This window comes from Sus scrofa, chromosome 5, assembly GCF_000003025.6.
Source record: "Sus scrofa isolate TJ Tabasco breed Duroc chromosome 5, Sscrofa11.1, whole genome shotgun sequence".
NCBI classification, from domain to species: domain Eukaryota; kingdom Metazoa; phylum Chordata; class Mammalia; order Artiodactyla; family Suidae; genus Sus; species Sus scrofa.
The window spans coordinates 47,237,564-47,264,587 of NC_010447.5; the positions used below are offsets into that span (position 1 = coordinate 47,237,564).

A 27,024-nucleotide genomic window follows, 5' to 3' on the forward strand; every position below is an offset into this window, starting at 1 on the left:
GAAGTCAGATGGAGCTGGGTCTGTTCCCCAATTCCACCACTTAACAATTATGTAACCAGAGGCAAGTTGCTTTATCTCCTTGGCCTCTGTTTTCTCATTAGCAAAATTATCCTGTTAATAGAACCTATTATGCTTGCTGAGGATAAATGGAGAAAATCCACGGAAAGTCCCCATATTTCACCTTGTCACCAGATCAACACTGACTAGCCGTTATCAAATGACAGTTCACTTTCCCTCAGAGTTGCATCCCACAGGACTCCTGTTATGTCACTGAAATTAGATCATTCCACTATATTCTACATTGTTTTATTATTCTAGGAAGACATATTTCACAGGGTCATTTTGAGAACCAGCTTTTAACAAGATGAGCTGTGTGTGCTAAGCTATAAATTCTGACTCTGAACATTTTACTTGATTCTGAATTTTTGGGGATGTGATATAATGGTGATCCTCAGACTTTTCTCCTGACACAACACCAGAACTGCGTGTATAAAATTAATTAGAGTTTTACCCAAATTATAGCAAAAATAGTAAATGGGTAGACTGCTTTGATGTTACTTTTTTTTTACTTCCAATCACAAAAACTGTCTGTTTCTACCAAGCCCTACCAGTGAAAAATAGCAATTATATTAATGGAAACTGGAAAGCAGCCCATTAATGCTAATGGTCCAATGTTGGAAACTGCTACTTTATAATTAATGTGATATAGTACATAGAAAATAATATAGAACAACATAACAATATAACATACAGAAAATATTCATATTTCTTGACTAGTAAAGTTGTTTTAGTTCATATGAGAGGATTGAAGATAATATGTTTCATTGTTTTTCAAAGAACATTGTGTTCCACTGAAAGTATGCCACCTGAGTAAATTTGAGAAGCACTGGGATAAACCAACTATAAAACAAAAATTTTATAATACAAAGTTTATAAGTGCAGGAGTTCCCTGGTGGTCTAATGGTTAGGAATTGTTACCTTCACTACTGCAGCCTGGGTTCAATACCTGAAATCCCTCAAGAAGCTGCTGCATATTATGGCCAAAAGATAAAAAAAAAAATTAAATGTTTACAAGCTGAGGTATAATTTCAAAACTTTGAAAACATGTGTCTGGTTTGCCTTATACTCTCCAATAATATTGTGGGTTTTTTTTCCCTAAACTATATGATGTTAGTATATAGCTTGAAGAGAAATCACTATCCTATTAAGGTTTAATATTTTGTTTTAAGGTTGATTAATCATACAAAGAAACTGATGGAGAAAGAAGAAAAATTGTGCATTAAAATTCTTCAGACTTTACGAGAAATGCTAGAGAAGAAAGACAGCTTTGTGGAAGAGGTATTTAAAGTTTTTCTTCTTAGTACTCAAAAATGAAATAGAGTTTCTAGAATACTATAATGAATGAATTACAATAGGCTATTACATGATTACTTGTATTAGATATTAATGACGTGTGTACTTAGATGAATTAGCTAATTCGAATTTTTATAATCATCTCTCCTGCTGCTTTGAGAAGTAGCTAAGATTAGAATGGCCCAAGTATTTGGTTTATTTATTTTTTAATTATATTTTGTCTGAAAATGTGTATTTTTTTCATATAGCTTCGATGGACCAAATGATTGTTCTAACAATGAGCAATAAGATGCATTATTAAGATTTTGTATAAATTTCTGCTGCATATTGATGTGGTCTATATGTTTTGGAATATGTTGATTTTTCATTGTAGAAATATGTTCACGTCATTTTCTATAATATTATGCCAACTTTTATAAAATAATGCTTTTTAAAATGAACAGAATGGTAAGTTTCTATTCTTAACTGTATTAAGTATTGCACAGATGATTTTCAGGGAATATCAACTTATAGATAATAATTGTCAGCCTGTTATTAAAAATGACAGCTCAGGTGCTCATTAAGAGATAGCTAGCAGCATGTTTAATACCCAAGGTGATACACTTAAATATAAAATATAAATCAAGTGTATTTTTTTTTTTAGCTAGTTACCTTTACCCTTTACTTTTATGTTGGGTATCAAACGTAATTTATGCCATGCTCCTTAATTTTGGGGCTGTTTCTGTGAATACTAATCATCTGCTTAAAATTAGAAGGATTTTATTTTATTTATTCATTCACATATATGTTAAAAGATTGTAGTGGTAGGTTTTTTTTAATGCATTCTTGTAGAAAAGAAATGCAATTGAATCTTGGATCCTTATAGAAGGGGCGTAGCTTCAAAATACAGCATTTGCATCAAATATTTGCCTCAGTAATCAGTGACTTCTGCCTTGCATTAGTTCTCTTCATCATCTAAACTGCTTTTGGGAAACATCAAAATAAGGTGGCCAGTGCAGTTTTAGCAAATGTTTCTGTGACATAGGACTCAAGAAAAATTCTTATAAGCTTGAGTATATGTTATACTTTTAAGAAAAGGTTGGTAAGTTCCCATTGTGGCTCAGCAGTAATGAACCTGACTGGTATCCATGTGGATGTGGGTTCGAACCCTGGCCTTGTTCAATGGGTTAAGGATCTGGCATTGCCGTGAGCTATAGCGTAGGCCAGCAGCTGTAGTTCCCTAGCCTGGGAACTTCCATGTGCTGCAGGTGTGGCCCTCAAAAGCAAAAAAAAAAAAAAAAAAAGGAGGTGAGTTCCTTGGGACTTTTTCTTTGGTGCTTCAAAATACTGCTGTAGATTATTATTTGATTTTGGCTAAAGTACTAAATCCTAAATTCAAAAAAATGGGATCATATGAATTTTTGACAGAAGGGTAAGGTTTACAACAGTAACTTGTGTTAACAGGAGATACATAAGCCTTCCAACTTTATATAATAGATTTCTATTCAATTACTCTCAAGGAAAATAGGAAAGAAACAAGGAAGGTTTACTCTGACTAATCAAGAGGATTTCAGTGTATCTCCCCAGCTACCCTAAAATAAATTATGCTGGCATCTCTCTCCTTTCCTTCCCATGCTATCGCTAGTTCAGGCTTTCATTTTCTCTTGTCTAGAAAACTGCAGTAGTCCATTTATTTCCCTGAGACCTCCTTGAAGGGAGGTAGGACTGCTGTTTTCTTAGCTCCAAGGGTACCATTCACATCACAAATGATGCAAATGGCACCCCTTGGGCAGGGTCCTCCAGGCAAGGATAAAATGAGAAAGGCTAGTTGTGCTCTTTCACTCAGTCATTTCATACATACTGTGAGTAACTATTAAATGCCCTTCTTGTGCCGGGGTGCCAGGGATAAGGAAACGAATGGCACAGCTTGCTAAGGGCCACCACGGAGTATATAGTTCACATGCTTGTGGGTTCCTGTAATAGTCTGCAGAGATCATGAGAGCCTTTCAGGAACCTTTAGCGGCTCTGCACTGCCTTGGTATTGCAGGCCCTCCATGGTGGCCCCTTAAGCTCCCTCCCCCTTTCTTCATCCATTAGCCACCCCAAATCTACCACTCAGAGTGCCTAAAGTGTCCCTCAGGCTTTTTTTGCACTGAGCCTTGCTCTGGAACCATGGATTGTTAAAATCCAAACAATCCTCCATATCCCTAGCATTATCTTTGTGAAGGAGGTAATGAGTAGCACTTACGAATTGTTTTTGCCAGTGGCGACTATTTTCTTAATAGTCACTTTGTGCCTCTCTTTTAAGACATTGTATCTGGGTATTTAGTCCAAGCTCCTTATTTTATGGACGCATTCACTGAAACCAGAAAAACTATATGTTTTGTTCAAGGTCACACAGCAATTCCAGAGCCAGGTTTATTTTGGAATTCCTTCCTCTCTGATTAATCTTAATATTAGATAATAGTCAACTTTTATAAATGATGTGTGTCACTATTAAGAAAGATTAGTATATTTTGTCTAGCATGCTTTGGAATCCAGATTTTAAGTCATAGGCAGACAGGATATGGCAGAATATATATCCAAAGTAGATAAAGTTTTACAAAATCTCTAAGATAATATTAAAGAGTGTGGAAATGTAGTCATTAAATAAGAAAAACAAAACAAAACCCTGAAAGGGACTTACAAGTGTTATTTCTTAATTTCCATGTCTACTAAGGGCAGAATTAGGAAAATATAATAGCCGATTCTAGATCTTAGACAACTTTTAAATTCTAAATGCTTTAGAATGAGAAGGATTACTACTAATAGAAGTAGAAGATTCCCCCCGCTCCAAGAAAACTTTTAGAAGAACATATTAGGTGCACACTGGAATATGGAATGATTGGCCAATGGGGATCTGCTATATAGTACAGGGAACTCTATCTAATATTCTGTGATAATTCATATAGGAAAAGAATCTGAAAAAGAATGGATGTGTGTATATGTATAACTGAATCACTATGTTGTACAGCAGAAATGATCACAACACTTTAAATCAACTATACTTCAATAAAACTTAAAGAAAGAAAAATAAAAAAGCATATTAGGAGTTCCCTGTGGCCCAGTGGGTTAAGGATCCAGAGTTGTCACCTCAGTGGCTTGGGTGGCCACCATTGCAGGTGTTCGATCTCTGGTCTGGGGACTTTTCATGGCCTGGCCAAACAAACAAAAAACACATAATAGATCTAGAATGATTCAAATGCTATACTTGGAAAAAAACAGGACTGGACCATCTCTACATGTTGGCCATAATGGGTCAGTTTCCCCGTCTTAAATAACTGGTGCTCCATTATCCATGCTGGTGAAAGGGGAGCTAAGGGACTCACCAATCTGGGTGAAATGGCTTTGGGTAACAAATTCAGAAATTGGTCAAAACTGTTATTTTACTACTGCGTATTCTCAGAAAAATCCCGATTATCAGTCCCGGGATAATAGATGGTGTGTTTGCACGATGACGTCAGTTTTCTATTTACCAAAAAATTAGAGATTTAAAACTCACATATTTATTATCTTACAGTTTTGGAGGTCAAAGTTGAAAATCAGTGTGTTGGTTGAGTTCTTTCTGGAGACACTAGGAGAGAATTGTTTCTTTGCCTTTTCTAGCTTCTAGAAAAGAAGAATGGCTTCTCCCTCCATCTTCAAAGCCAGTAGCAGTAGAGGTTTTCCAACCTCCCTGTCTCTCCCTCTCTGTCTTTGTCTGACTGCCTGTCTCTCCTCTGTCTTTGTTGCCTGTTTGCCTTTCTCTCTCTCTCTCTCTCACTCACACACACACACCCATTCCACTGTCACATCTCCTTCTACTCTGATCTCCTGCCTCCCTCTTATATGGATACTTGTGATTACATTGGAAAAACCTGGATAAACCAGTGTACTCTCCCCATCGCAAGATCCCCAACTTAGCACATCTGCCAAATCCTTTTCTATGTAAGGTAACATATCTAGGTGCTGGTGGTAAGGTCATGGGCATCTTTGGGGAGGGCTATTATCCAGTCTCTCACAACGATCCTTTTACTGACATCGAGAAATGGCATGTAGACTGTAGATGGAGAGCTTAACCCGTGGCTGATTAAAATGTAGGATAGTTTAAATGGGAAGGAATATGATAAAAAAAAATGCTTTGAATTTATAGCGCTTTGCTCTTCTTAAAGTATTTTAAAATATTTTGCTACCTGTCAGCAGGAAGTACATAGAGCAGGCAGTGTTATCTCCAGGTCTGAAATGTGGAGAGACTCAGAGAATTGAATTGTCTTGTCACGGAGGTTATCTAATAATACCTGTTGTCTAATACCTAATCATCTAGATTTCTACTATCTGTGTCATGAAACGTTGCCAAGAGATCTCTCAAATTACATCAAAACAGAAAAGTCACACCAGGGTTTTTCACACTGGCTATCTTAATATTATGTTTGAGACTTCACCTATTTAAACCTAAAATGTTACTATAAAAGAAAACCTCCATCCTCATTTTTGTTTCTTTGGTCTCTGATACTGGAAGGTGTGTGTGTGTGTGTGTGTAACTGATAAAAATTTAAAAATTGAGCAATGAAACATAAGTTTGCTTCATGGTTGAAACAGACGTCCTTAAAGCAATTTCCAATTTTGAGACCCTGGTTTTCTGATTTTATCAGCCTTCTTTGTATGATATATTAAGGAAAATCATCATGTAACTACATTTTATCTGGTATTTAGTCTACTTTAAAAAATCTACAGTTTATAGTACCTTTGATTACATTTCCTAAATTAATTTTACTTTACAGTCTTCCTTCCTTTGTTCCCTTGTACCAAAAGGATGAAAGGGAAGATATGGGCAGCAATATCTTGAATGAATAGAATGATATAAGCAAATGAAAAATTAATGTTCTATTAGGCATGCCTGTGTGAAGTCTAGTGATCATCTTCTGTACCATTTGCTGGAAGTTATAGTACTTCTTTTATTGAAGGTTAAAACATGAACATTTTATATATATATATATATATATATATATATATATATATATATATAATCTTGTTAGAGCCACACCCATGGCATATGGAAGTTCCCAGACTAGGGGTCAAATCAGAGCTGCAGCTGCCAGTCTACACCACAACCACAGCAACACCGGATCCTTAACCCATTGACCAAGGCCAGGGATCAAACCTGCCTCCTCATGGATACTGGTCAGATTTGTTACCATTGGACCACAACAGGAACTCCCAAACATTGTACACTGAAAGTCCTTGAGGGGAAAAGTCAGCTGAGTTTTATAAAAATTTTATAAAAGTTTTGTTTGTTAGATAATTCCAGTAGAAAGCAAAACATTACGAAAGATATATATATATATATATATATATATATCTCCACCTTAAAAGCTTAGTGTTCCTTTGAGATACGTCGTATTTGAAAGGCTTCTTTTACGTAACAACAGCATGTTTATTGCACTTTAAAAGAGATCTAGAAACTACTACCTCTGCTCTGGTGCAGTTTTAATCACTGGTTTTTATAAGTAATGAGAGCTAGCATTTATTGGGCGCTTACTGAAAATCAGATACTGTTCCTTATCCTTTATATGTCTTATTTAATCTTTAACTCTGTGTCGTAAGTAGTATTATTATCTACCTTTTATTGATGAGGAAACTGAGCTATAGAATTTAAGGTCACACATCTAGTAGGTGAAGAGAGCTGGTATCCAGCCTAAACATTTTGACTCTTGAGCTTTTAACTAGCATGTCAGAGCCAGATTATATGATTTACAATCATAACTCTTCTATTTTCTCAAATAGTCAACAAATAAAATGAATAATTCTTTAGTTTTGTTCTTGATAAAATTTGTATGCATGAATCCTGGAAAGCATAAACCGTTTATTCAGTGAGCTGCTAAGGAAAGGATTGAAGATTGTAGACTGAGCTACTTGAGAACAATATGATACAAAAGCTGTGGATATTTTTAAGATTTATTTTTAAGGACCTGCAGATCAATAGCAGAGCTCACCCTGTGATCATGGTCTGAGTTGCTAGTCACCTGAATATTATGTATAAAAGTCCTAAACAATACTTTATAATATGGCACGGCAGATAGTCCCTTGTGGAAATGTGGCATTCAACAAATAGCATGGCATCTAATTGAGAACTGTGATCTTTACGAATGCCCAGGTGGGGAGGGTGATATTTACATGTGGAACAGTGATGGCAGACAGAGGCTTCTTCATTTGAAAGTTGATATCTGGATTGATGATGAATAAAAATCTTTAAGAAATGATGCCTGGGGTTATTTTTAAGATAGCTTCTGTCTTTTTTTTTTTTTAACTCAAAAATGTACTATCAGCTGAATTAACTAGATTTTTTTTCTTCAGTAAGAAAAAAAAAATCATTGTAACTAATCTTTTATTTCTGATTTTGAAGGGCGGCAAAAAGGATCTCAGAATTAAACCAGGAAATTTCAGTCGTAACATCAAGTGTGCAGATTTGTCAGGCTCATTGTTGCAGATTTGTAAATGGTATCAATCCCTTCTTATTCTAAGAGTCTGTGCAGAATCATTGACCTTCTGTGCATGTACTCATTTCACTTTTTAGAAGGCAAATAAACAAATTTAAGTAGAATTGCTACACAGAGTGCACTGTAGCTTAAGAATTTGATAATAACTGTTTAGCTAAGGGAAAGAAATTTTTTCTTTTTTGTGGTTGCACCTACATATGGAAGTTTCCACTAGGGGTGGAATTGGAGCTGCAGCTGCAATGTATGTCACACCTATGACAACACTGGATCCAAGCCACATCCATGACTGATACCATGGCTTGTGGCAACTCTGGATCCTTAAACCAATGAGCAAGGCCAGAGATTGAACCTGCATTCTCACAGAGACAACATTGGGTACAATAGGAACTCCAGGGAAGATAAATTTAAGTTTTAGCATTAGCTGCATTTTGTAGAATTGGAAAAAAAAAGTTTGAGAGGTGAGTGCAGTTTTCCCCCTGTGTTCTAATATTGTTTTAAACTAAATACCCTAAGTGATGTTGCAAACCTTTTGTACATCCTAATCATTCCTGTATTGTGAATGTGTGGTTGTGTATGCGTGTGCATGCTCGTGTGTGTGTGTGTGTGTGTGTTGTTTGAACTGAATAGCGAAATGGTTGGAAATAGGAAAATACATTGATGTCTCCTTACAGTAAGAGCTCTGTTTTAGAAATGTACTTAATATATTTTTCCACTTTGGAATTTTTCTTTTATACTTTTATCTAGGCACAAAGACTTTGATAGTTAAGATGGGCACAAAGAAAACAATTGCTTTTAGAAATTTACTTTTCAGTTGCTGCTTGTTAGGCCATAAAAGTGATACATTTATCAGATGTATTAAAGTCATCGTAACCTTATTATTATAAAAATTATTATAAAGTTCTTAATTGCACCTAGCCTTTACTTTCCCATTTTGAAATCTGATGTAACAGGCGTTCCCAACGTGGCTCAGCAGTAACAAACCCAGCTAGGATCTATGAAGATGTGAGTGTGATCCCTGGCCTTGCTCAGTGGATTAAGGATCCCAAGTTGCCGTGAGCTGCAGTTTAGGTCACAGATGTGACCCAGAACTGGCATTGTTGTGATTGTGGGATAGGCTGGCAGCAGCAGCTCCAATTTGACCCCTAGCCTGGGAACTTCTATGTGCCTTGGGTGTGGCCCTAAAAAGAAAAAAAAAAAATCTGACATAACATCATTGCTTCGGTGATATTTGACATTTGCTTTGATTCTGTAGAGATCCATGACTAAAAAATCATGTTGAAAATATTACCAGAGTTTCCTTGTGGCACAGTGGGTTAAGGACCCAGAGTTGTCACTGGAGCAGCTCTGGTTGCTGTTGTGGTGAGGCTTCAATCCATGGCCCAGGAACTTCCATGTGTCATGGTTGTTGCCAAAAAAAATATATATTACCAATACTCCAAGATTATTTGGTATAATCTAGTAAGACATCTGGTAGTTAATGATTGTAAGTGAAAAATGGTATTGTGATTTAAAAATATACACAGATATCATAAAAAGTAAAAAAAAAAGAAAAAAGATGAAAAAAACACTAAAATCAAGATATTATTAAATTATAGTGTCAATTCTTTCCACCTAAATCTAAAGCAAACTGCCGAGACCAGCTCAGCAGGTGAGCACTGAAGAACAGGTGCTGTGAAACTTAAGAAAAGGTTAACATAAAACAAGACACAGAGACATACATCTTAATTAAAGATGGGAACCAGGGCACTCAAGGTCTCAGGGACCAAGAGCACCACCTCAAGAAACCACACTGCTTTTACTGTGCTCTTTAGGATGACATCAAGTGAGGAGGGGGTTGTAGGTTCAGATATAGTTCTTTCATTTTTTTAAAAGTTCTTTTATTATTTTAAAAGTCACTTAGCTGGTAACTGGTTAAGCTTTTATTCTGACCTTTAGGCATTTAACAGTCATTAGCATTGAGGTAGCAGGATGTTAGCTGTCTGTGCCTGGCACCTAGAGAATCATCATTGTGCTTCAGCAGAGGGCATGCTTATCTGCAGCAACCTGGGGTGCCTAGGTTTGCACCTTGTTCTCCTTGCTGATGCATATTCTGCTAACGACTGCTCATAATCCCCCTGGGGCCATGAGGTTCCTCTTTCTCTTATTTTAACAGGACATACCATGCTGTGCAAATGGTGTGCCAACCTGCACAGGTCTGGCATGCCTAGACCAACACATTATGCCCTCATTCAGCTGACCACATGAATCACTTAAGCCTTTTTGTCTTTGTTCTTAAGCTTAAGTTATTTACCAGCACTGTGACAGTTTTTCAAGCAGGAATATGGGGTAAAGTAAAGCAGGACAAGATGGAGTTATCAGCATACAAAATAGAAGCAAAGAGGCTATGAAAAGATTGTAAAAACATGTCTTCTGATACCAAACTTTTTTTCAGAATGCTTTCCATGATTAGTTTCTTTTAACTCTATATTATTCTAGGGAGTTCCTGTTGTGGTTCAGTGGGTTATGAACCGAACTAGTTAGTATCCATGAGGTTTCAGGTTCAATCCCTGGCCTTGCTAATTGGGTTAAGGATCTGGTGTTGCCTGAGCTGTGGTGTAGGCCCCAGGTGCGGCTCAGATCCTACGTTGCTGTGGCTCTGTGTAGGCCGGCAGCTTTGACCTCTAGCCTGGGAACCTCCATATGCCGCGGGTGTGGCCCTCAAAAGCAAAAAACAAAACAAAACCAACCAACCAAACAAAAACCCTCCATATTATTCTAGTTTGTGATCGTTTCAGCACTTATAAAATTGTCTCTGTCTTGTTAGTGTAGATCTTTTATTATCTTACCTTCTGAAGGATTTCTTTGGTGTGTGTTGTTATTTTAAATAAATTAGAAACTCCTTGAGGATAGGTCTGATGCCTGTGATAAAGGAATGCCCAGAAGGCCTTGCAATGCTGAGGTTCTATGAGGTTCAAGGTCTGTATTTCCCTCCAGCTCCTCTCCACACACCACAAGTGCTGTACTGTTGAGGGCAGAGACAGGCGATCTTCTTCGCTGCAGTGTTCCCCACGGCTAGTACTGTGCCCTGCACACAGTCATGCTCAGTAAGTGTTTGTGGACTCGGAGTTCCCTTCATGGTTCAGCGGTTAATGAAACCGACTAGGATCCATGAGGTTGTGGGTTCATCCCTGTCCTCACTCAGTGGGTTAAGGATCCAGTGTTGCCGTGAGCTGTGGTGTGTAGATTGAAGACAAGGCTTGGCTCTGGTATGGCTGTGGCTGTGGCGTAGGCTGGCAGCATTGCTCCAATTCTATCCCTAGACTGGGAACTTATATATGCCGTAAGTGTGGCCCTAAAATAAAAAAAAAAGGGTTTGTGGACTGACTTATTTATACACAGTGGAAATAAATGTTATCTACCCTCTGCTAGTACAACACATTAGTCACATCCAAGAAGGGGGTTCTAGAAGTATCTCTTCAGGTTCTACTTTGTAACCCAGGCAATGGCAGATTTCTTGGTACTTGGCACACTAGCAGAGTCAGACCACCTGTAGGGAGTGCTGGTGAAGGGGATTATCTTGCAGCAAACACTGTCTGATGGGATGCGTGGTCTTTGCTTTCTGTCTAGCTTGGAAAGCAAAACGGGAAAAAGTGCGGGATCTCCAGACGTAGTCACGTGGGCGCTCAGCTCAGGGGAAGCTGTGGTGAAGGAAGGATGACGGGATCCGAAGGCAGGTGAAGGGGAGGAAAGCTCCAGCCCCTGGGCTTCACTCTCAGGAAGGGCCCCTTCCCTGGGAAGAGACCTGGGAAGAGCAAGCAAGAAACTCAGCCCACGGTAAAACCAGGAGAACCTGAGAGCATCTAGGGCCCTGGAGAGAGGCTGAGGCCCAGTCAGCTGAACTGGCCACGGAGTTTTTCAGGTTAACTAGCATCACTAGCTTGCTCCAGAGCCCACCAACTGGTGATCTCAGACAGCACCAGGATCTCCCGCCAGGGGACAAAATTGGTCTTGGCAGCTGTTCTGCTGTTAACCACCATTAATGACCACCCTAAGGAGAAAGAGGGGTGTAAAGGCTGTAGGGTAGATGGGACTTGAAACCTTTCACTTTTTTTGCTGATGCCTTCATCTTTGGACTTTGTTTGATTAGGGGAGCTATCCAGCCTAGTATGTGAGACAGGAAAACCATGTTATTGTTGTTGCTGTTATTTAAATATTGTGGGCTAGAGACAGCTATTTGCAAAGTAACAATGTGTCTGTGGGCATTTGAAGCCTCCCAGCAACTCTCTGAGGTAGAAAAATATCTTTTAATTTCCATTTTATAGATAAGAAGACTGGCATTCCCGTCATGGCTCAATGGAAACGAATCTGATAACTGACTAGTAGTATCCATGAGGATGCAGATTTGATCCCTGGCCTCGCTCAGTGGGTTAAGGACCTAGTGATGCTGTCAGCTGTGGTGTGGGTTGCAGATGCGGCTCAGATCCCCAGTTTCTGTGGCTGTGATGTAGCTGTAGCTCCGATTCAACCCCTAGCCTGGGAACTTCCATAAGCCATGGGTGAGGCCCTGAAAAAAAAAGATAACAATACTGAGGCTCAGAGGGTAAAATGATCAGCTGACAAGCATATAATTCATAAGTGGCAGAGCCAGAGATATGAATCAAAGTTTTCTTTTTTTTTTTTTACACTTCATAAGTGATAGCTGATCTAGTGATATCCTGATTATATATATATTTTTTGTCTTTTCTTTTCTTTTTTAAAATTATTTCCCCAGGAGTTCCCGTCGTGGCACAGTGGTTAACGAATCCGACTGGGAACCATGAGGTTGCGGGTTGGATCCCTGGCCTTGCTCAGTGGGTTAAGGATCTGGCGATGCCGTGAGCTGTAGTGTAGGTTGCAGACGCGGCTCGGACCCCGAATTGCTGTGGCTCTGCCATAGGCTGGTGGCTACGGCTTCGATTCGACCCCTAGCCTGGGAATCTCCATATGCGCAGGAGCAGCCCTAGAAAAGGCAAAAAGACAAAAAAAAATTATTTCCCCAAAACAATTTTTTTTCTACTGTACAGCATGGTGACCCAGTTACACATACATGTGTACATTCTATTTTCTCACATTACCATGCTCCATCATAAGTGACTAGACATAGTTCCCAGTGCTACCCAGCAGGATCTCATTGCTTATCCATTCCAAAGGCAATAGTTTTGGGTCTATTAACCCCAAGCTCCCAGCCCATCCCACTCACTCCCCCTCCCCCTTGGCAACCACAAGTCTATTCTCCAAGTCCATGATTTTCTTTTCTGTGGAAAGTTTCCTTTGTGCCATATATTAGATTCCAGATATAAGTGATATCATATGGTATTTGTCTTTCTTTTTCTGACTTAATTCACCCAGTATGAGAGTCTCTAGTTTCATCCATGTTGCTGCAAATGGCATTATTTTGTTCTTCTTATGGCTGAGCAGTATTCGATTGTGTGTATATTACCACATCTTCCCAATCCAATTGTCTGCTCTTGGGTTGATTCCATGTCTTGGCTATTGTGAATAGTGCTGCAATGAACATGCGGGTATATGTGTCTTTTTTAAGGAAAGTTTCATCCAGATATATGCCCAAGAGTGGGATTGCTGGGTCATATGGTAGTTCTATGTATAGATTTCTAAGGTACCTCCATACTGTTCTCCCTAGTGATTGTACAACCTTACATTCCCACCAACAGTGCAGGAGGGTCCCCTTTTCTCCACACCCCTTCCAGCAGTTGTTATTTGTGGACTTATTAATAATCTCCATTCTGACTAGTGTGAGGTGGTATCTCATGGTAGTTTTGATTTGCATTTCTCTAATGATCAGTGATGTTGAGCATTGTTTCATGTGCTTGTTGGCCATCTGTATATCTTCTTTGGAGAAATGTCTATTCAGGTCTTTTACCCATTTTTTGATTGGGTTGTTGGCTTTTTTTCTGTGGAGTTGTATAAACTGTTTGTATATTTTAGAGATTAAGCCCTTGTCTGTTGCATCATTTGAAATTATTTTCTCCCATTCTGTAAGCTGTCGTTTTGTTTTCCTTTTGGTTTCCTTTGTTGTGCAAAAGCTTTTCAGTTTAAGTCCCATTGGTTTATTTTTGCTTTTATTTCTGTTGCTTTGGGAGACTGACCTGAGAAGACATTTGTTTTTCTGGTCATTTGTTTTCTTTTATTTCTTTTTTTTTGTGTGTGTGGCCGCACCTGCGGCACATGGAAGTTCCCGAGCTAGGTAAGGATCAAGCCACAGCCACTGTAGAAGCAACACTGAGTAGTTATGTTGTTAGCCACACAGGAAGTCCATGAGAAAACATTTGTAAGGTAGATGTCAGAGAATGTTTTGCCTATGTTCTCTTCCAGGAATTTGATGGTGTCTTGTCTTATATTTAAGTCTTTCAGCCATTTTGAGTTTATTTTTGTGCATGGTGTGAGGGTGTGTTCTAGTTTCATTGATTTGCATGCAGCTGTCCAGGTTTCCCAGCAATACTTGCTGAAAAGACTGTCTTTTTTCTGATTCTACTCTACGTATGATCCCTTTCCACAATGGCAGGGAATTGAATAATGCTGGAGAAAATAAATGATAATTTAAATTTGATTTAACTTTTTGATACCACCTCTTTCAGACTTCCACTTCTTTTGCTACTCTAGAAACATGAGTTCAGGCAATTACAAAAATAATTAAAAGGGGGAATGTATTCTCATATCATTTTCAGGTGAGGGATATGAGTAATGGTAACAACGACAACTTCTTTGATGTTTATTTTTAAAATCCAGGTGTTTGTAGAAATGCTTTACAATGTTAATTCCTTAATGGGTTGTTCTCATAACAACCCATTGAGGAAGCTGCAACACAGAAAGGTTATTGAACTTGCCCAAGGTCAAACAGCGAAAAAATGGTGGAGACAGGGTGAAAACTCAGAACTTCAGATCCCACGTTTGCAATCACTCCAAGTGACTGTCTCATTCTAGTCTGGTATCAACTTTCAAAGCCCAAAGTACATCACTCATGGCTGTCAAAGGAAAACCATTTCTTGTTTCAACTAACACAAATCACCTTAAGATATTTCTTCTCACGTTTAATGATTTTGAACAGCTACCATTTGCTGATTTCTTCAGGGTAGGCTGGGTTCCTGCACATTCCATCTGGTGCTTGAAAATCTCAAGCATTTTGGGATAAGTCTTGGTTACTTACAACAGAACGTCACATAACATTTTGAATATTTGCAGATTGCTTAGTGCAATGTCAGGTTTATCTTTTCTCAGTTGCTCCTAGCCTTTGGCTGAGTTTTTAATTAAAACTCAAATTACAGATTACACTCGTTCTACAGCAATGGAACAGGGAAAACAGACACAGTGTGTTAATGAACACATCCCAGCATCTTGGTTTAATGAATTGAAAAAAAAAATCTAAATGAGGACATGTGGACCATTACAATCAAATCGAATGCTTATAATTAATATCAGAGAGGTGGAATAGTGTTTACGATTCTAAGTCAGAGACATGTCCTTATAAATTCCCATCCCCGATGCTGAGTCAATTTCCCTTTCTCTCAAAATGCCCAAGTACGTACTTAGAGTAACCAGAGCCGTGCTGGCCAGAAGGTACCTGGTAAGCCGTAGTAATCTCACACTTGGGCATTCCTTTGGGAAGGATGCTTTCTTTAGGCTTCTCACCATCTCCCACCGTGATGCATGCAGTCATTATTCATTCAACAGATTGGCTGCACCATATGTAGAATTGGCTGAGAGTCCCTGTCCCTTTGGCAGAGTTAGATAAGACCTCTGGCTGTTGGCCAATTGCCCACTCTCTTGAAAGAGTTCTTTGATATCCATTCCACATGCTTTCACCTCTCAGAGCACCAAGTGTAAACCCCAAGCCCTTCCTCCTGCCCTGGCCCTATGGCCATGACTGTGGTATTCCTGTCTCCTTGCTCTGACCCTGCTATTTCTATTTCTCTCCTCGGTCTCTCAGTCTCTTTCTGTCCCCCTCCGTTCTTCTCAGCAGACACCCCTCAGTTCTTATCTTCTCCTCTAAGTGTTTCGCTACCTTCTTGCTTTAAATGAAAACTCACTCTCCTAGAGGCCACCCCGCTTCCTCAGCAGCACTGCGGAATTTTCTTTTTCCTCTCGCACCTACCGCGTGAAGCGGCTTTGTGTTCTTGCTGCTTCTCCTGGGTCCTTCTAGATGGATTCCTCTGTCCTCTTTTAAAACCTGTAGCTCCTTTGAGGTTCAGGCCCTCTGACTCGACAGCCCAGGCCTCAGCCAGCATTCCGGTCACTTCCGCCCATCTCTCCCAGTCTATGAAACTGGCTCCTATTCTGCCTGCACCTCCAGACCTGCCATCATTGGTGTGACTTCAGTCCATGTGGGCCATACTCCAACACTCATGCCCTTGACCCCTGCCTCTGCACGGACCTTCTCCCCTCCACACCCATCATCCATGTCTTTGGTGACACTTGGGGAATTTTTATCACCAGGAGCTGCTGCTTCCCCACGGTAGCAACTTCACACTTCCTGCTGGCCTCCCTCTCCTTTTTCCCATTCAGCTTGCTTCTTTAACTGCACCCATGAGGACTGTCCTTGGACCTCATCAGAACCTCGGACCCCTCTAATTCCCCAGGGGTCCAGCTTGCTCCCTTCCTCTGCTTATTAACCCAGGATTTTACAGTCACAAGCCTAACTGCTGAGCAGCTGTTTAAGGGGAGTCACTAATAATCAGTCCTCACAAAACAGCATGGGAGATGGGAGGGTGGTGCCTTAGGAAAGAATTGGATTATTGTTGTCAGAATGTGGGGAAGGGTGCCAGGAAGGGCCAAAGGACCAATGACTACTCCAGTTTCTTCTGCCATTTTAGCTTCCTGACAGGTTGAGTTATTTAGATTATTGCAGTTATTTGGCTGATTTTTCTATTCATGTTGATGAATACCTAACTGGAGATGTCACCTCTTTCCAAATGAAACCTGAATTCTTGGCTCAAAGTTCCCTGACAGAAAAGCTTCTACGTTATACACAGGCACTCTGTTCTCCAAGATTGCAATGGCTGAGGATATCTTTTCTCAGGCTGAGAGAACATATGGACAAGAGTATGCTACTTCTCCTAGTCTGTAGCCTTTTGCAAGACATCTGCTGCAGTATTTTTTGTTCTTGGATTGTGGACTCTTATTTGCCACTTGTTTTCATAAATATTAATCTTTGAAATCTTGACTGATGGAAAAGTTGTTCTTTTTGGGTCCTTTGCTTCTTTATTATATGCACCATCTTTAAATAATGGTGTCACAATAGAGCAAATGAGGTTTTTCTTATGAAAAATCCCTGTTTGAAAATCAAGGGCTAAAATTTCTAATGCAGTAACTGATTTGCTCCCTGCCCCCCCAAATTTGAATTCTGTCCCCTTTTCCTTTAGTTAACAAAATTTATTACTATTGGAATAATGCTTCTACATTGGCTTTGCAAAAAAAAAGTTGTCTTTCACTTTAGCCCTTGAAGACATTGAAGCTCAAATTCCCCAGGCTGATGGAGTCCCGAGGTGGGAAAACTACAACTTCTTTGTCTGAAACTATGAACTTGAGAACGGGGTCATGATTTTGAACTGGACTACAAATAACCCCTTCAGGGTATTTGCCAATGGTTTTAATTTCCAATCATACCTTTGCATGAGAAGGCAATTGACAAGTCTATGATGGAAGATAGAGTGAGCACACCTTATACCCCAGACTGTTATCCAGTGACCATGGATAAAGTTTTCCTGAACTTAGGTGGCCTCTGCCATGCTCTAGGGAGGACATGAAAAGCAGTGTGTGTGCTCCATACAGCTTTTTAGGCTCATTTTTTATTATGCGTGGTAATTCCCGATTTATTTTACTGTTAACTCTGGAGATCAGTAAATTAGCCCATTTAAAAAATTTCTTTACATTTTTTATTACATATATTTGTCATGTTTAAGAGAATTTGGTATATTAGAATAGTGAGTACAATTTAAAATAATCTAGTTACTAATTTACACCTGTGATTTTAAGATGAAAGGTATAAAAATATTTTATCACAACTTGATACACTGTATTTGAGATTACATTATTAGAATTTTTTGATGCACATTTTTTATTAAAGTATAGTTAATTTATAATGTTGTGCCAATTTCTGCTGTATAGCAAAGTGACCCAGTCATACATATGTATACATTCTTTGTCTCATATTATCCTCCATCACAGTCTATCCCAAGAGACTGGATATAGTTCCTTGTGCTATTCAGTAGGATCTCATTGCTTATCCATTCTAATAATAGTTTGCATCTACTAACCCCAAACTTCCAGTCCATCCCACTCCCTTCCTCCTCCCCCTCGGCAACCACAAGTCTGTTCTCCATGTCTGTGAGTCTGTTTGTGTTTTGTAGATAGATTCGTTTGTGCCATATTTTAGATTCCACACGTAAGTGATATCATATGGTATTTGTCTTTCTCTTTCTGACTTACTTCACTTAGTTGCAAAATTATTTTAATTATTCCTCAATTGTTAAATTTTCTTTTAATGGTAAGAATGAAAAACACTTCATACAGATACCTGATCTGAAGGCCTATTAGCAAAGGGTATCAGTGTGTTAAGCTAATACGTCAAACACAACAGGAGGCTCATTTCGAAGGGAATTTATTTGCTCACAAAGCCATGGGGTCATCTCTTCCTTAGCAAACTACCTGTTCAACATTGAATTTAATCTTTTTTTAGACTAGCTTGCAAGATCTCATTGCAAGATCTTGAGGGGGATACTACCCTCAAGTATGCCATCAATATTGGTACCTGAGTCTCTGCTACTACTAAACTCTGTCTAGTTATCAGTTCCAGTGATGCTAAATCCTTTCTTTTCTCTGTAAGCCTGAGAACCACTGGCATATGCACGTTTTACTCAAGACTGTCTAATGAGAATTTCTGTAAACTGAATATTTGGAATTGATTTTCTCATCAAGTTTACTAGTAAACTTGAGTTGAACGGGGTTTGGATCCCATTGCTCAAGATTCTTGGTGTTTGGCTATATCAGAACCGTTCTGATTGGTGGTAGAATTCCAGGATGTTCTGCCAGTATTAGTTGCTATGCTCTCCATCATCAACCACACACACTTATCAAAAGCCTTCTTTTACAAAGTACAATGCGACCAAGTTCTGAGGCACCAGGAAGTATTAGTTAGCTGTCCACAAGAAGTTTGTGCTCTAAGGTAGAATGCATCCCAGGCAAGTACATGTTAAAAGTAAATAAGGTGCATTAAGCCTATGCTGTCTGCTCAGTGAATTATATAGGTGTTAGAGGCAGCATGTTAAGTCATGCACCAAAGACATTTTTGACAGGTTTGGGATGGCTACAAGCCATTTCCTGGGAATTATTCATAAAGTTCGAAATACTAAAAATGAGTGTTACTGGTAACTTTGCAGGAATAAATTATTATGAGACTTTTGGTCCCAGGAAGTTTTAGAAAGGAGGTAGAGTTTTAGCTGGTCCTCTGATATGCTAAGGACTGAGTTGTTGGTGCCCTCCTCACCCTGCATCCCTCTTATTAGTAAGGAGCATCACCATCTATCTGCTCAGTCAAAACCTTAGGTGTCAGTCTTGATCTGACCTTCTCTCTCACCCACATAGCAAATGCATCACCAAGTCCCATTGATTCTGCCTATAATGTTTCTTGAACTTGCCCAGCTGTGTTTGCTCTGCCACTCCTGGACCTAAACCCATCATCCTGACCTTAAGACATCATCATCTCCTGCCTGAATTACTCTCCACTCTCCTAATTTACCTCCCTGCTTCCAGTGTTTGTAACATGCAGTCCATTCTTTCCATGGAATAATAGTTGGAAATCACAAGTCAGATGGTGCTGTTCTCCTGTTAAAATCCTTTGATGTTTTTCTCTTGCACTTTTTTTTTTCTTTTTAGCTGTGCCCATGGCATGTGGAAGTTCTCCGGCCAGGGATCAGACCCAACCCACAGCAGCTACCTGGGCCTCAGCAGTGACAATGCCAGATCCCAGCCTGCTGAGCCACCAGGGAACTCCTCTCTTGGTCTTTAAAAGAAAAGTCACATTTCTTAGCAGAATAAATCAGGCCTTCCATAACCTAGCCTGTGCCATCTTTTTAATCTCTTCCCCTTACTTTAATGTAGCCACGTAATATCCTTTCTGTTTCTCAAACAAAGTGAACTCTTTCTATTTATAGACTTTGCATTTGCTATTCCTTCTGCCTGGAACGCTGTTCCTCTGGCAATTTGTATACCTGTCTCCTTTTATCCTTCAGGTCTCAGCTCAGATATCAACCACATTCTCGCTTCAAAAGCCTTTGTTTTGAAGAATGCCTTTTTTCTGCTGCCCTGGCCATGTGGTGTTCTCAGCTTCTCTCCAAGGCTGGCACCAAAGATATATAGAAGCCTTTTCCAGCCACACCCCCCACATCAAAAAGATAACATCCCATGGATGTGTTCATATCACCCCTTCTCACATTGTCTGCTGCTCACCCCTCACCTGTCCCACTGGAGTTTGTGAGTGTAGAGATGTGAGGAGCCTCTTTCACTACCTCTGCGTCCTCTAAGGTTGTGTGCAAGTCTTCTCCCTTCTGTGGCTTTGATTTTTTATTTTTATTTATTTATTTATTTTTGTCTTTTTAGAGCCACACCTGCAGTATATGGAGGTTCCCAGGCTAGGGGTCCAATCGGAGCTGCAGCTGCTGGCCTACGCCACAGCCACAGCAATTCAGGATCTGAGCCATGTCTTTGACCTACACCATATCTCTTGGCAACATCAGATCCTTAACCCACTGAGCATGGCCAGGGATTGAACCCGTATCCTCATGGATACCAGCTGTGTTCGATATCGCTGAGCCACAGTGGGAACTCCCTTTCTGTGGCTTTGAATATCCATGCCCCGATCCTCCTTGTGTGGGGGAGGTGGGGTGCTCTCAGTGGGCTGACACCTGTTCAGTGTCCAGCATGGACAGCACAAATAAAACAAGTTACAACTAAAATTTTAGATGGGATTTTTTCAGACCCCATCTAGAATAACTACCCCCAGTTGTATTCTATTACATTATCCTCTTCATTTTTTTATAGCACATTTCAGAAAATGCAAACATCTAAGTTCCTTTTTTTGGTTATTGTTTATTATCTGTCTCCATGTATAGGCCTCTCAATCCATGAGGATAAGAATCTTATCTTTTGTGTTTATTACTGTATCTGCAGTGCATATCACAGCATCTTGGATTACTCAGTAAACATTTGTAAAGTGGATAAAGAATGCAGCTCCTGTAAGCAGAGGAGGGAGAAAGGAGCCTTCCTTTGCACTGTGAGAAAAGTGCAAAATAGTTCAGGATGTGGTTTGTGAACATATTATCCAGAGCACTGTTCTTATTGAGAGTGATCCTGTTTATATGGTAAAGCTTTATTTTAATTGTATTGGGATATAAGTCTGGAAAGTAATGCTAACTTATAGAAGGTCTTAGAGCTGTGGGAATAGAACTCATCTTGCAGTCAGTCAACTCGAAGCTACTGAAGGAAGATTTTTCATCAAGGAGTGACTAAACAGTGGTTAAACCTGCACTGATACTGTTGATGAGAAATACTGTAGGCTGGAGTTCCTGTCGTGGCGCAGTGGTTAACGAATCCGACTGGGAACCATGAGGTTGCGGGTTCGGTCCCTGCCCTTGCTCAGTGGGTTGACGATCTGACGTTACCGTGAGCTGTGATGTAGGTTGCAGACGTGGCTCGGATCCCGCGTTGCTATGGCTCTGGTGTAGGCCAGTGGCTACAGCTCCGATTCGACCCCTAGCCTGGGAACCTCCATATGCCGCAGGAGCGGCCCAAAGAAATAGCAAAAAGACCAAAAAAAAAAAAAAGAAAGAAAAAAGAAAAAAGAAATGCTGTAGGCAGAGGGGTCAGGTAGAAGATTGTGGTTGTCTCTCTGAGAATTTATGAAATGCATTTATAAGGCTCTTTCATGTGAAAAGGATGGACTTTACATGTCTGTCGTAAATCCCAAACTAAAAACTATTCAGAGGAAGTTATCATGCAATGAGGGCTCTCATTGGACTTTGGGAAGCTTTAGGACTAGAAAGGGCAACAGGAACATGAGTATCCCTTCTTTTCCATTCCTTGTCTTCCATGTCCACACTCTCTTCATGTTTTATGTTGAAATCTTTTTGAAATTTCATTTTTCTCCCTCTTTGAAATGATAAATGGACAAAGAACCTATAGAGCTGGGCTGCAATACCACAACCTATCAGTAGGTGTCACCATCTTACAAATGATTTATTCCATTTTGAACATTTCTCATCTATATTTTAAATTAGGTAAAATAAATCAGTTTTATTTTACAGTTTATATATCTATATATATATAAGATATATATCAAATTATAGTTCATAATCATAGTTATAATCAAATTATAATTCACTTCATAATTATAAATATTTATTCATGTCACATGAAATCAAATTTTTTCTAAACCTAGTTACTTACAATAACATAACATTTTATTCAGAATTCTGTTGTTTAGTGATACTTTTAAACAATTGAGAGTCTGCTTAATTTTAGCTACTGTAGTATTAAATTTCTTATTTTGCTAATGATTTAATATTTGGTGGCCCTTATAGACACATCTTGGAACCAGAAGAAAATATGGTTTTCATGCTTTATTTTCATTTTCCTGTTTCCTTTGTTTTCAGTCCTTTCTTTCCATCTAACATTTCCACTATCCCAGAAAGTTCTATTGAATATCACTTATACGGACTAAACTGATCTCTTATGTTAAAAAACAAACAAAAAGATGTGCTTTTAAATTTTTAAAACAAGATATAAGTAGGAGGTTTTTTCTTTGGGCTTTTGTTTGTTTATTTCTTTAGTGTATATTATATTTCATTTTCAGTTTTAGAATTTTTTTTAACATTAGTGCACACCATCAGCAATAAAATGGAAAGAAGGCAAGGGTTAAATGTCTAGGTTTATACAATAGCTCAATTATTAGTAATCCAATAATATTACTTGAAATACTTAGTATTTTTAAGTTGCCCATATTCTAATCAATCCTTGGAAATAAAATGATGAGTATATAAGGCTGGGAATTTATAGAAGACCCTATAGGTCATTTTCAGGAATAACCAGCTTATGTTTGACAGTTGGTTATACTTTGTATAGATAGATGTGAATATGATGTAAATGCTATGTAAATAGTTGCCAGCCTTTGGTAACCTTATTTTGCTTTTTGATCTTTGGTTGGTTGAATTCTTCGAGGCGGGGATAACAGATAAGGGCTGACTATATTTTCCTTTACTCTCATACTTTATTTCTGGCCACCAAGTGTCTAAGTTTCCTCTCGCATTGACCAGTTTTCCACCACCAGCTGGTGGTCTTACAAATAACTCAATTCTGACACTTCCTACCTAGTGTTAGTATCAGATCCCACAGTTAAGGGGTCAGTTCTAAAGGCTGCCTCCCTCCTTCAGATGCCAAAGCAAGTTCAGGTTTCTACCTGTGTTCTCTCTGACTGGCTATACATCCAAGGTTCCCATGACCTCCTCCTCAGGACGGATAATTTGCTAGAGTGGCTCACAAAACTCAGGAAAAACAGTTTCCTTACTAAATTACAAGTGTATTATGAAAGGGTACAACTCAGGAGTAGCCACATGGAAGAGATGCATGGGACAAGCATATGAGAAGGGGTGTGGCCCTTCCACGCCCTCTCCTGGCGTGCCACCCTCCCCAACACCTCCATGCATTCACCAGCCCACACAGTCCTCTAGGGCTTTTTATGGAAACTTCATCCTGTAGGCATGATTGATTGTTAACTCTGTTTCCAGCCTTCTCCCCTCTCTGGGGAATGGGGGTGGGGGCTGAAAGTTCCAGACTTCTAAGTGTGATTTGGTCTTTCTGGTGAGCCAATCAGGTGCCTGCCAAGAGTTGCCTCATTTAGAACCAAAGATGCTGCCATCACTCAGGAAGTTCCAAGGGATTTAAGAGCTCTGTGTCAGACACTCCTATTATTCAGGGAATTAGAAGGATTTGAGGAGCTTCTTGTCAGGAACCAAGGTCAAAGACCAAAGATCAGCAGAAACCATGGGCAGAGACTATTATTATTTCACACATTGCCCTTATTATTTTTCTTCCCGTTTCATTATTGGAAAGGTGAAATATTTGCTGTTTGCTTTCTCTCTTGCTTGCTTAGAAGCTGCAGTGTTATACGTGTTTTCTATCCTGATAGAATCTTGTATGCTGTGTGACTGGTTTTAAAGGAACTGTTTCTACCAGTAGGGAAATGGTCCCTGTTTTATTCGCTGCTGTGAAAGGCTTAAAACATGTGACTGTCCATGTGAACAGCCTGTGCAGATTAAAGCTGCAGGGCATGATTGGAGGAGACACGGACTGCCAAGCCACGAGGCGGCTAAGAAGGCGTCCTCTGCCAACGACAGCATGGGATTATGTAACGCCTGCAGTGTCTGGCACTGTGCTCCACTGGAGACACATCACGTGTTGTGCAATGCTCTTGGCCCTGAAATTCAATTAGATTGCTTTGAATGATCCGTGAGTCTGCATGAGATAAGCTTTTACTGCTCTACACTAGAAAGCAAATGGGTTGATTAGCCCCACATAAATTGAGAAATTGCCGTTATAATTCCAGCAAGGATATTTGCATTATATATACATCATCCTGCAACAGAGGAGCAGAATTTAAGCATTATGTAACCTGACTAAATAATGGGGAGAGGGACCCATCCCTTACGACTAGAAAAAAAATATTTTCTTACAGTCACTTAGGAATAACGTTTCTTTTTTAAAAAAGAGATGTTGCCATTGTGTGGGGGGATTGGCTTAAAGGCTGCCTGTGTGGGGTTTTTTTTGTTGTTGTTTTTGGTTTTTTTTAGTGCCATGACCTATGAATGAAAATAAAGAAATTCATAGAATGATGATTTGGTGGGCGGAGAAGAAACTTTTGTTAGAAAGACTTTTAAATTGTGAGTTCAGTGGCCTTTTTGTATTTGAGTTTACTCTCTTTGTGAAGTTGTAGCTAATCAACTTACAGAATTGGGCACCATCAGAAATTAACCCCACATTGTTTGAATGAACTTTTTAATATCTTTTCACAAAGGAAGATCTGGGATGGAGGAGGCAAGGTAATAGTAAATGTTGAGAAACTGAGACCTTGGAATGAAATTGAGGTTGTTTGCATACTAAGGGCTTAAAGAGCCACTGGGAAGCTACCAAAATCAATGATGTGAGCTTGACTTTCCCAGCTCCTCATACTCCCATTTTCCAAATAGGACTTGAGGTTTCAACCGAAAGCCCTAGTGAGAAATTAATATTCATTAGGAGAGTTCCCACTGTGGCTCAGCCGTAAAGAACCCAACTAGCATCCATGAGGATGTGGGTTCGACCCCTGGCCTTGCTCAGTGGGTTAAACATCCGGTGTTGGTGCGAGCTGTGGTGTAGGTTGCAGATGTGGCTTGGATCCTCCGTTGCTGTGGCTGTGGTGTAGGCAGGCAGCTACAGCTCTGATTCAACCCCTAGCCTGGGAACCTCCATATGCTGCAGGTGCAGCCCTAAAAAAAACCAAAAAACAAAAAAAGAATTGTTTAGGACACTCAGTTGAAACCAAAAGCTCGAAATGCTATGCAGAGCACTTCTATTTTATATATTAACAGATTAGTAGTCCCATTCCTTTCTGATTTTAGGTAAGGTAGTCTTGAACTATAGCAAAACCACCACTCTAGTGGCTTTTTCCCTATTGAAAAAGGATTTTATTTCTCTCTTATCCTTTGAAAACCTTAGGACACGAATTCGTCCAGTGTAACCATATATCCTGACTTTAGTGCAAGTGGATATTCACAAGTAGGTTGTTTTCTAAAAAGTCATAGTAAAACCCAGATTTTAACAATTTTTCGTTTTGATAGATTATCTGAATTTTGTGAGATTTAGCATACATAGGTATTTCACATTGTTTTAACTTTTCTAACTATGTGCAGTAGGTATTATTACTAGTATTTTTATTAACCAAAGGGAAAACTGATGTGTAGAGAGGTACAATGAGCTCCCCAGGGCCACGCCGCAAGGAAGTGACAGGATAGGGCATCCAAAACAGACCATAAGCATTTTTATCCCACTATGTTAGTGGTTCCCAAATGTTGTTTCAAAGACTGGTGCCAGGCTGGCCCATATTTAAAGGAAATTCTATTTTATTATGTCTAGAGTGAAGGCCAGGGATTCTTTCATTTTAAAATAGCTTCCCAGGTATTTCAAATGTAAGATAAGAGCTGGTAGCTACTTCATGTTTAATATTCTGAGCTATAGAGATAGCATTAGAACATCTCTGTTTATGCTGTACTTCATATATATTTGTTCTGTTCATCTTTCTGATATATATATATGTGTGTGTGTCTGTCTGTCTATGTATCTTTCTATCTCTCTCTCTCGTGTATTCAAACCAACCTGTAAAAACACAGTTCACTGTTTTTTTGTTGTTCGTTGGTAAAACTTTAATATAAAATATATCTTTCCAAACTGGATATAAAATATTTGTGGTTAATGTAGTCATATTTTATGATATTTAAAATAAAATAGTGGGAAATGTAATTCAATAAATGACAACTTCATAGTTCCCGCTGTGGCACAATTGGGTTAAGGGTCTGGCATTGCCGCAGCTGTGGCGTAGGTCACAGCTGTGGCTAGGATTTGATCCCTGGTCTAGGAACTTCCATATACCATGGTAGGGTGAAAAAAAAAAAGACATCTGCTATAAAAAGGCGGCTAGCCTCCGGGTCTTAAAATGAGGCTAGCCATTGTAACTTTGTTAATGAGTAAAGTCAGAGTTGGTTTAATGAGTTGGTGTTGGTGGGATGGCTTGTTAACATCAGTGGATATAACTTGCTGTTGCATTTTTGCAAAGTAATAAAAAAGGACTAGTGGATCCCCTACCCTACCATAATTGAGTCTTTTTTTTTCCCTCTCCCTGTTTGCATCTGATGTGTAATCTATCACTGCTGGGACTGGGGCTCCATGAGCATCTTTCCTTTTTTCATTTCACCCATCCTCTGCCCCCACTCCCATCTTTTTATAAAGATCATTTTGTTTTGTACAAATATTTTTTTTAAAGGGGCATGATTGCAAAGGCCAAAATAAGTCTGTGAGCTTACCTGCTTCTGTTTCATCACCAAGCATATGGCTTGGGTTT

At 39.3% G+C, this 27,024-nt stretch overlaps 1 protein-coding gene across 2 annotated transcripts in view; it reads left to right on the forward strand.

The window, feature by feature from the left end:
* ITPR2 (inositol 1,4,5-trisphosphate receptor type 2) overlaps nt 1-27,024 on the forward strand; it is a 529,759-nt gene that overhangs the window by 301,641 nt on the left and 201,094 nt on the right. For both annotated transcript variants that reach the window (XM_021092919.1, XM_021092920.1), the window contains one exon: nt 1,230-1,338. In XM_021092919.1, the coding sequence (XP_020948578.1) occupies nt 1,230-1,338 (109 nt within the window). The remainder of the gene's footprint in view (nt 1-1,229; nt 1,339-27,024) is intronic.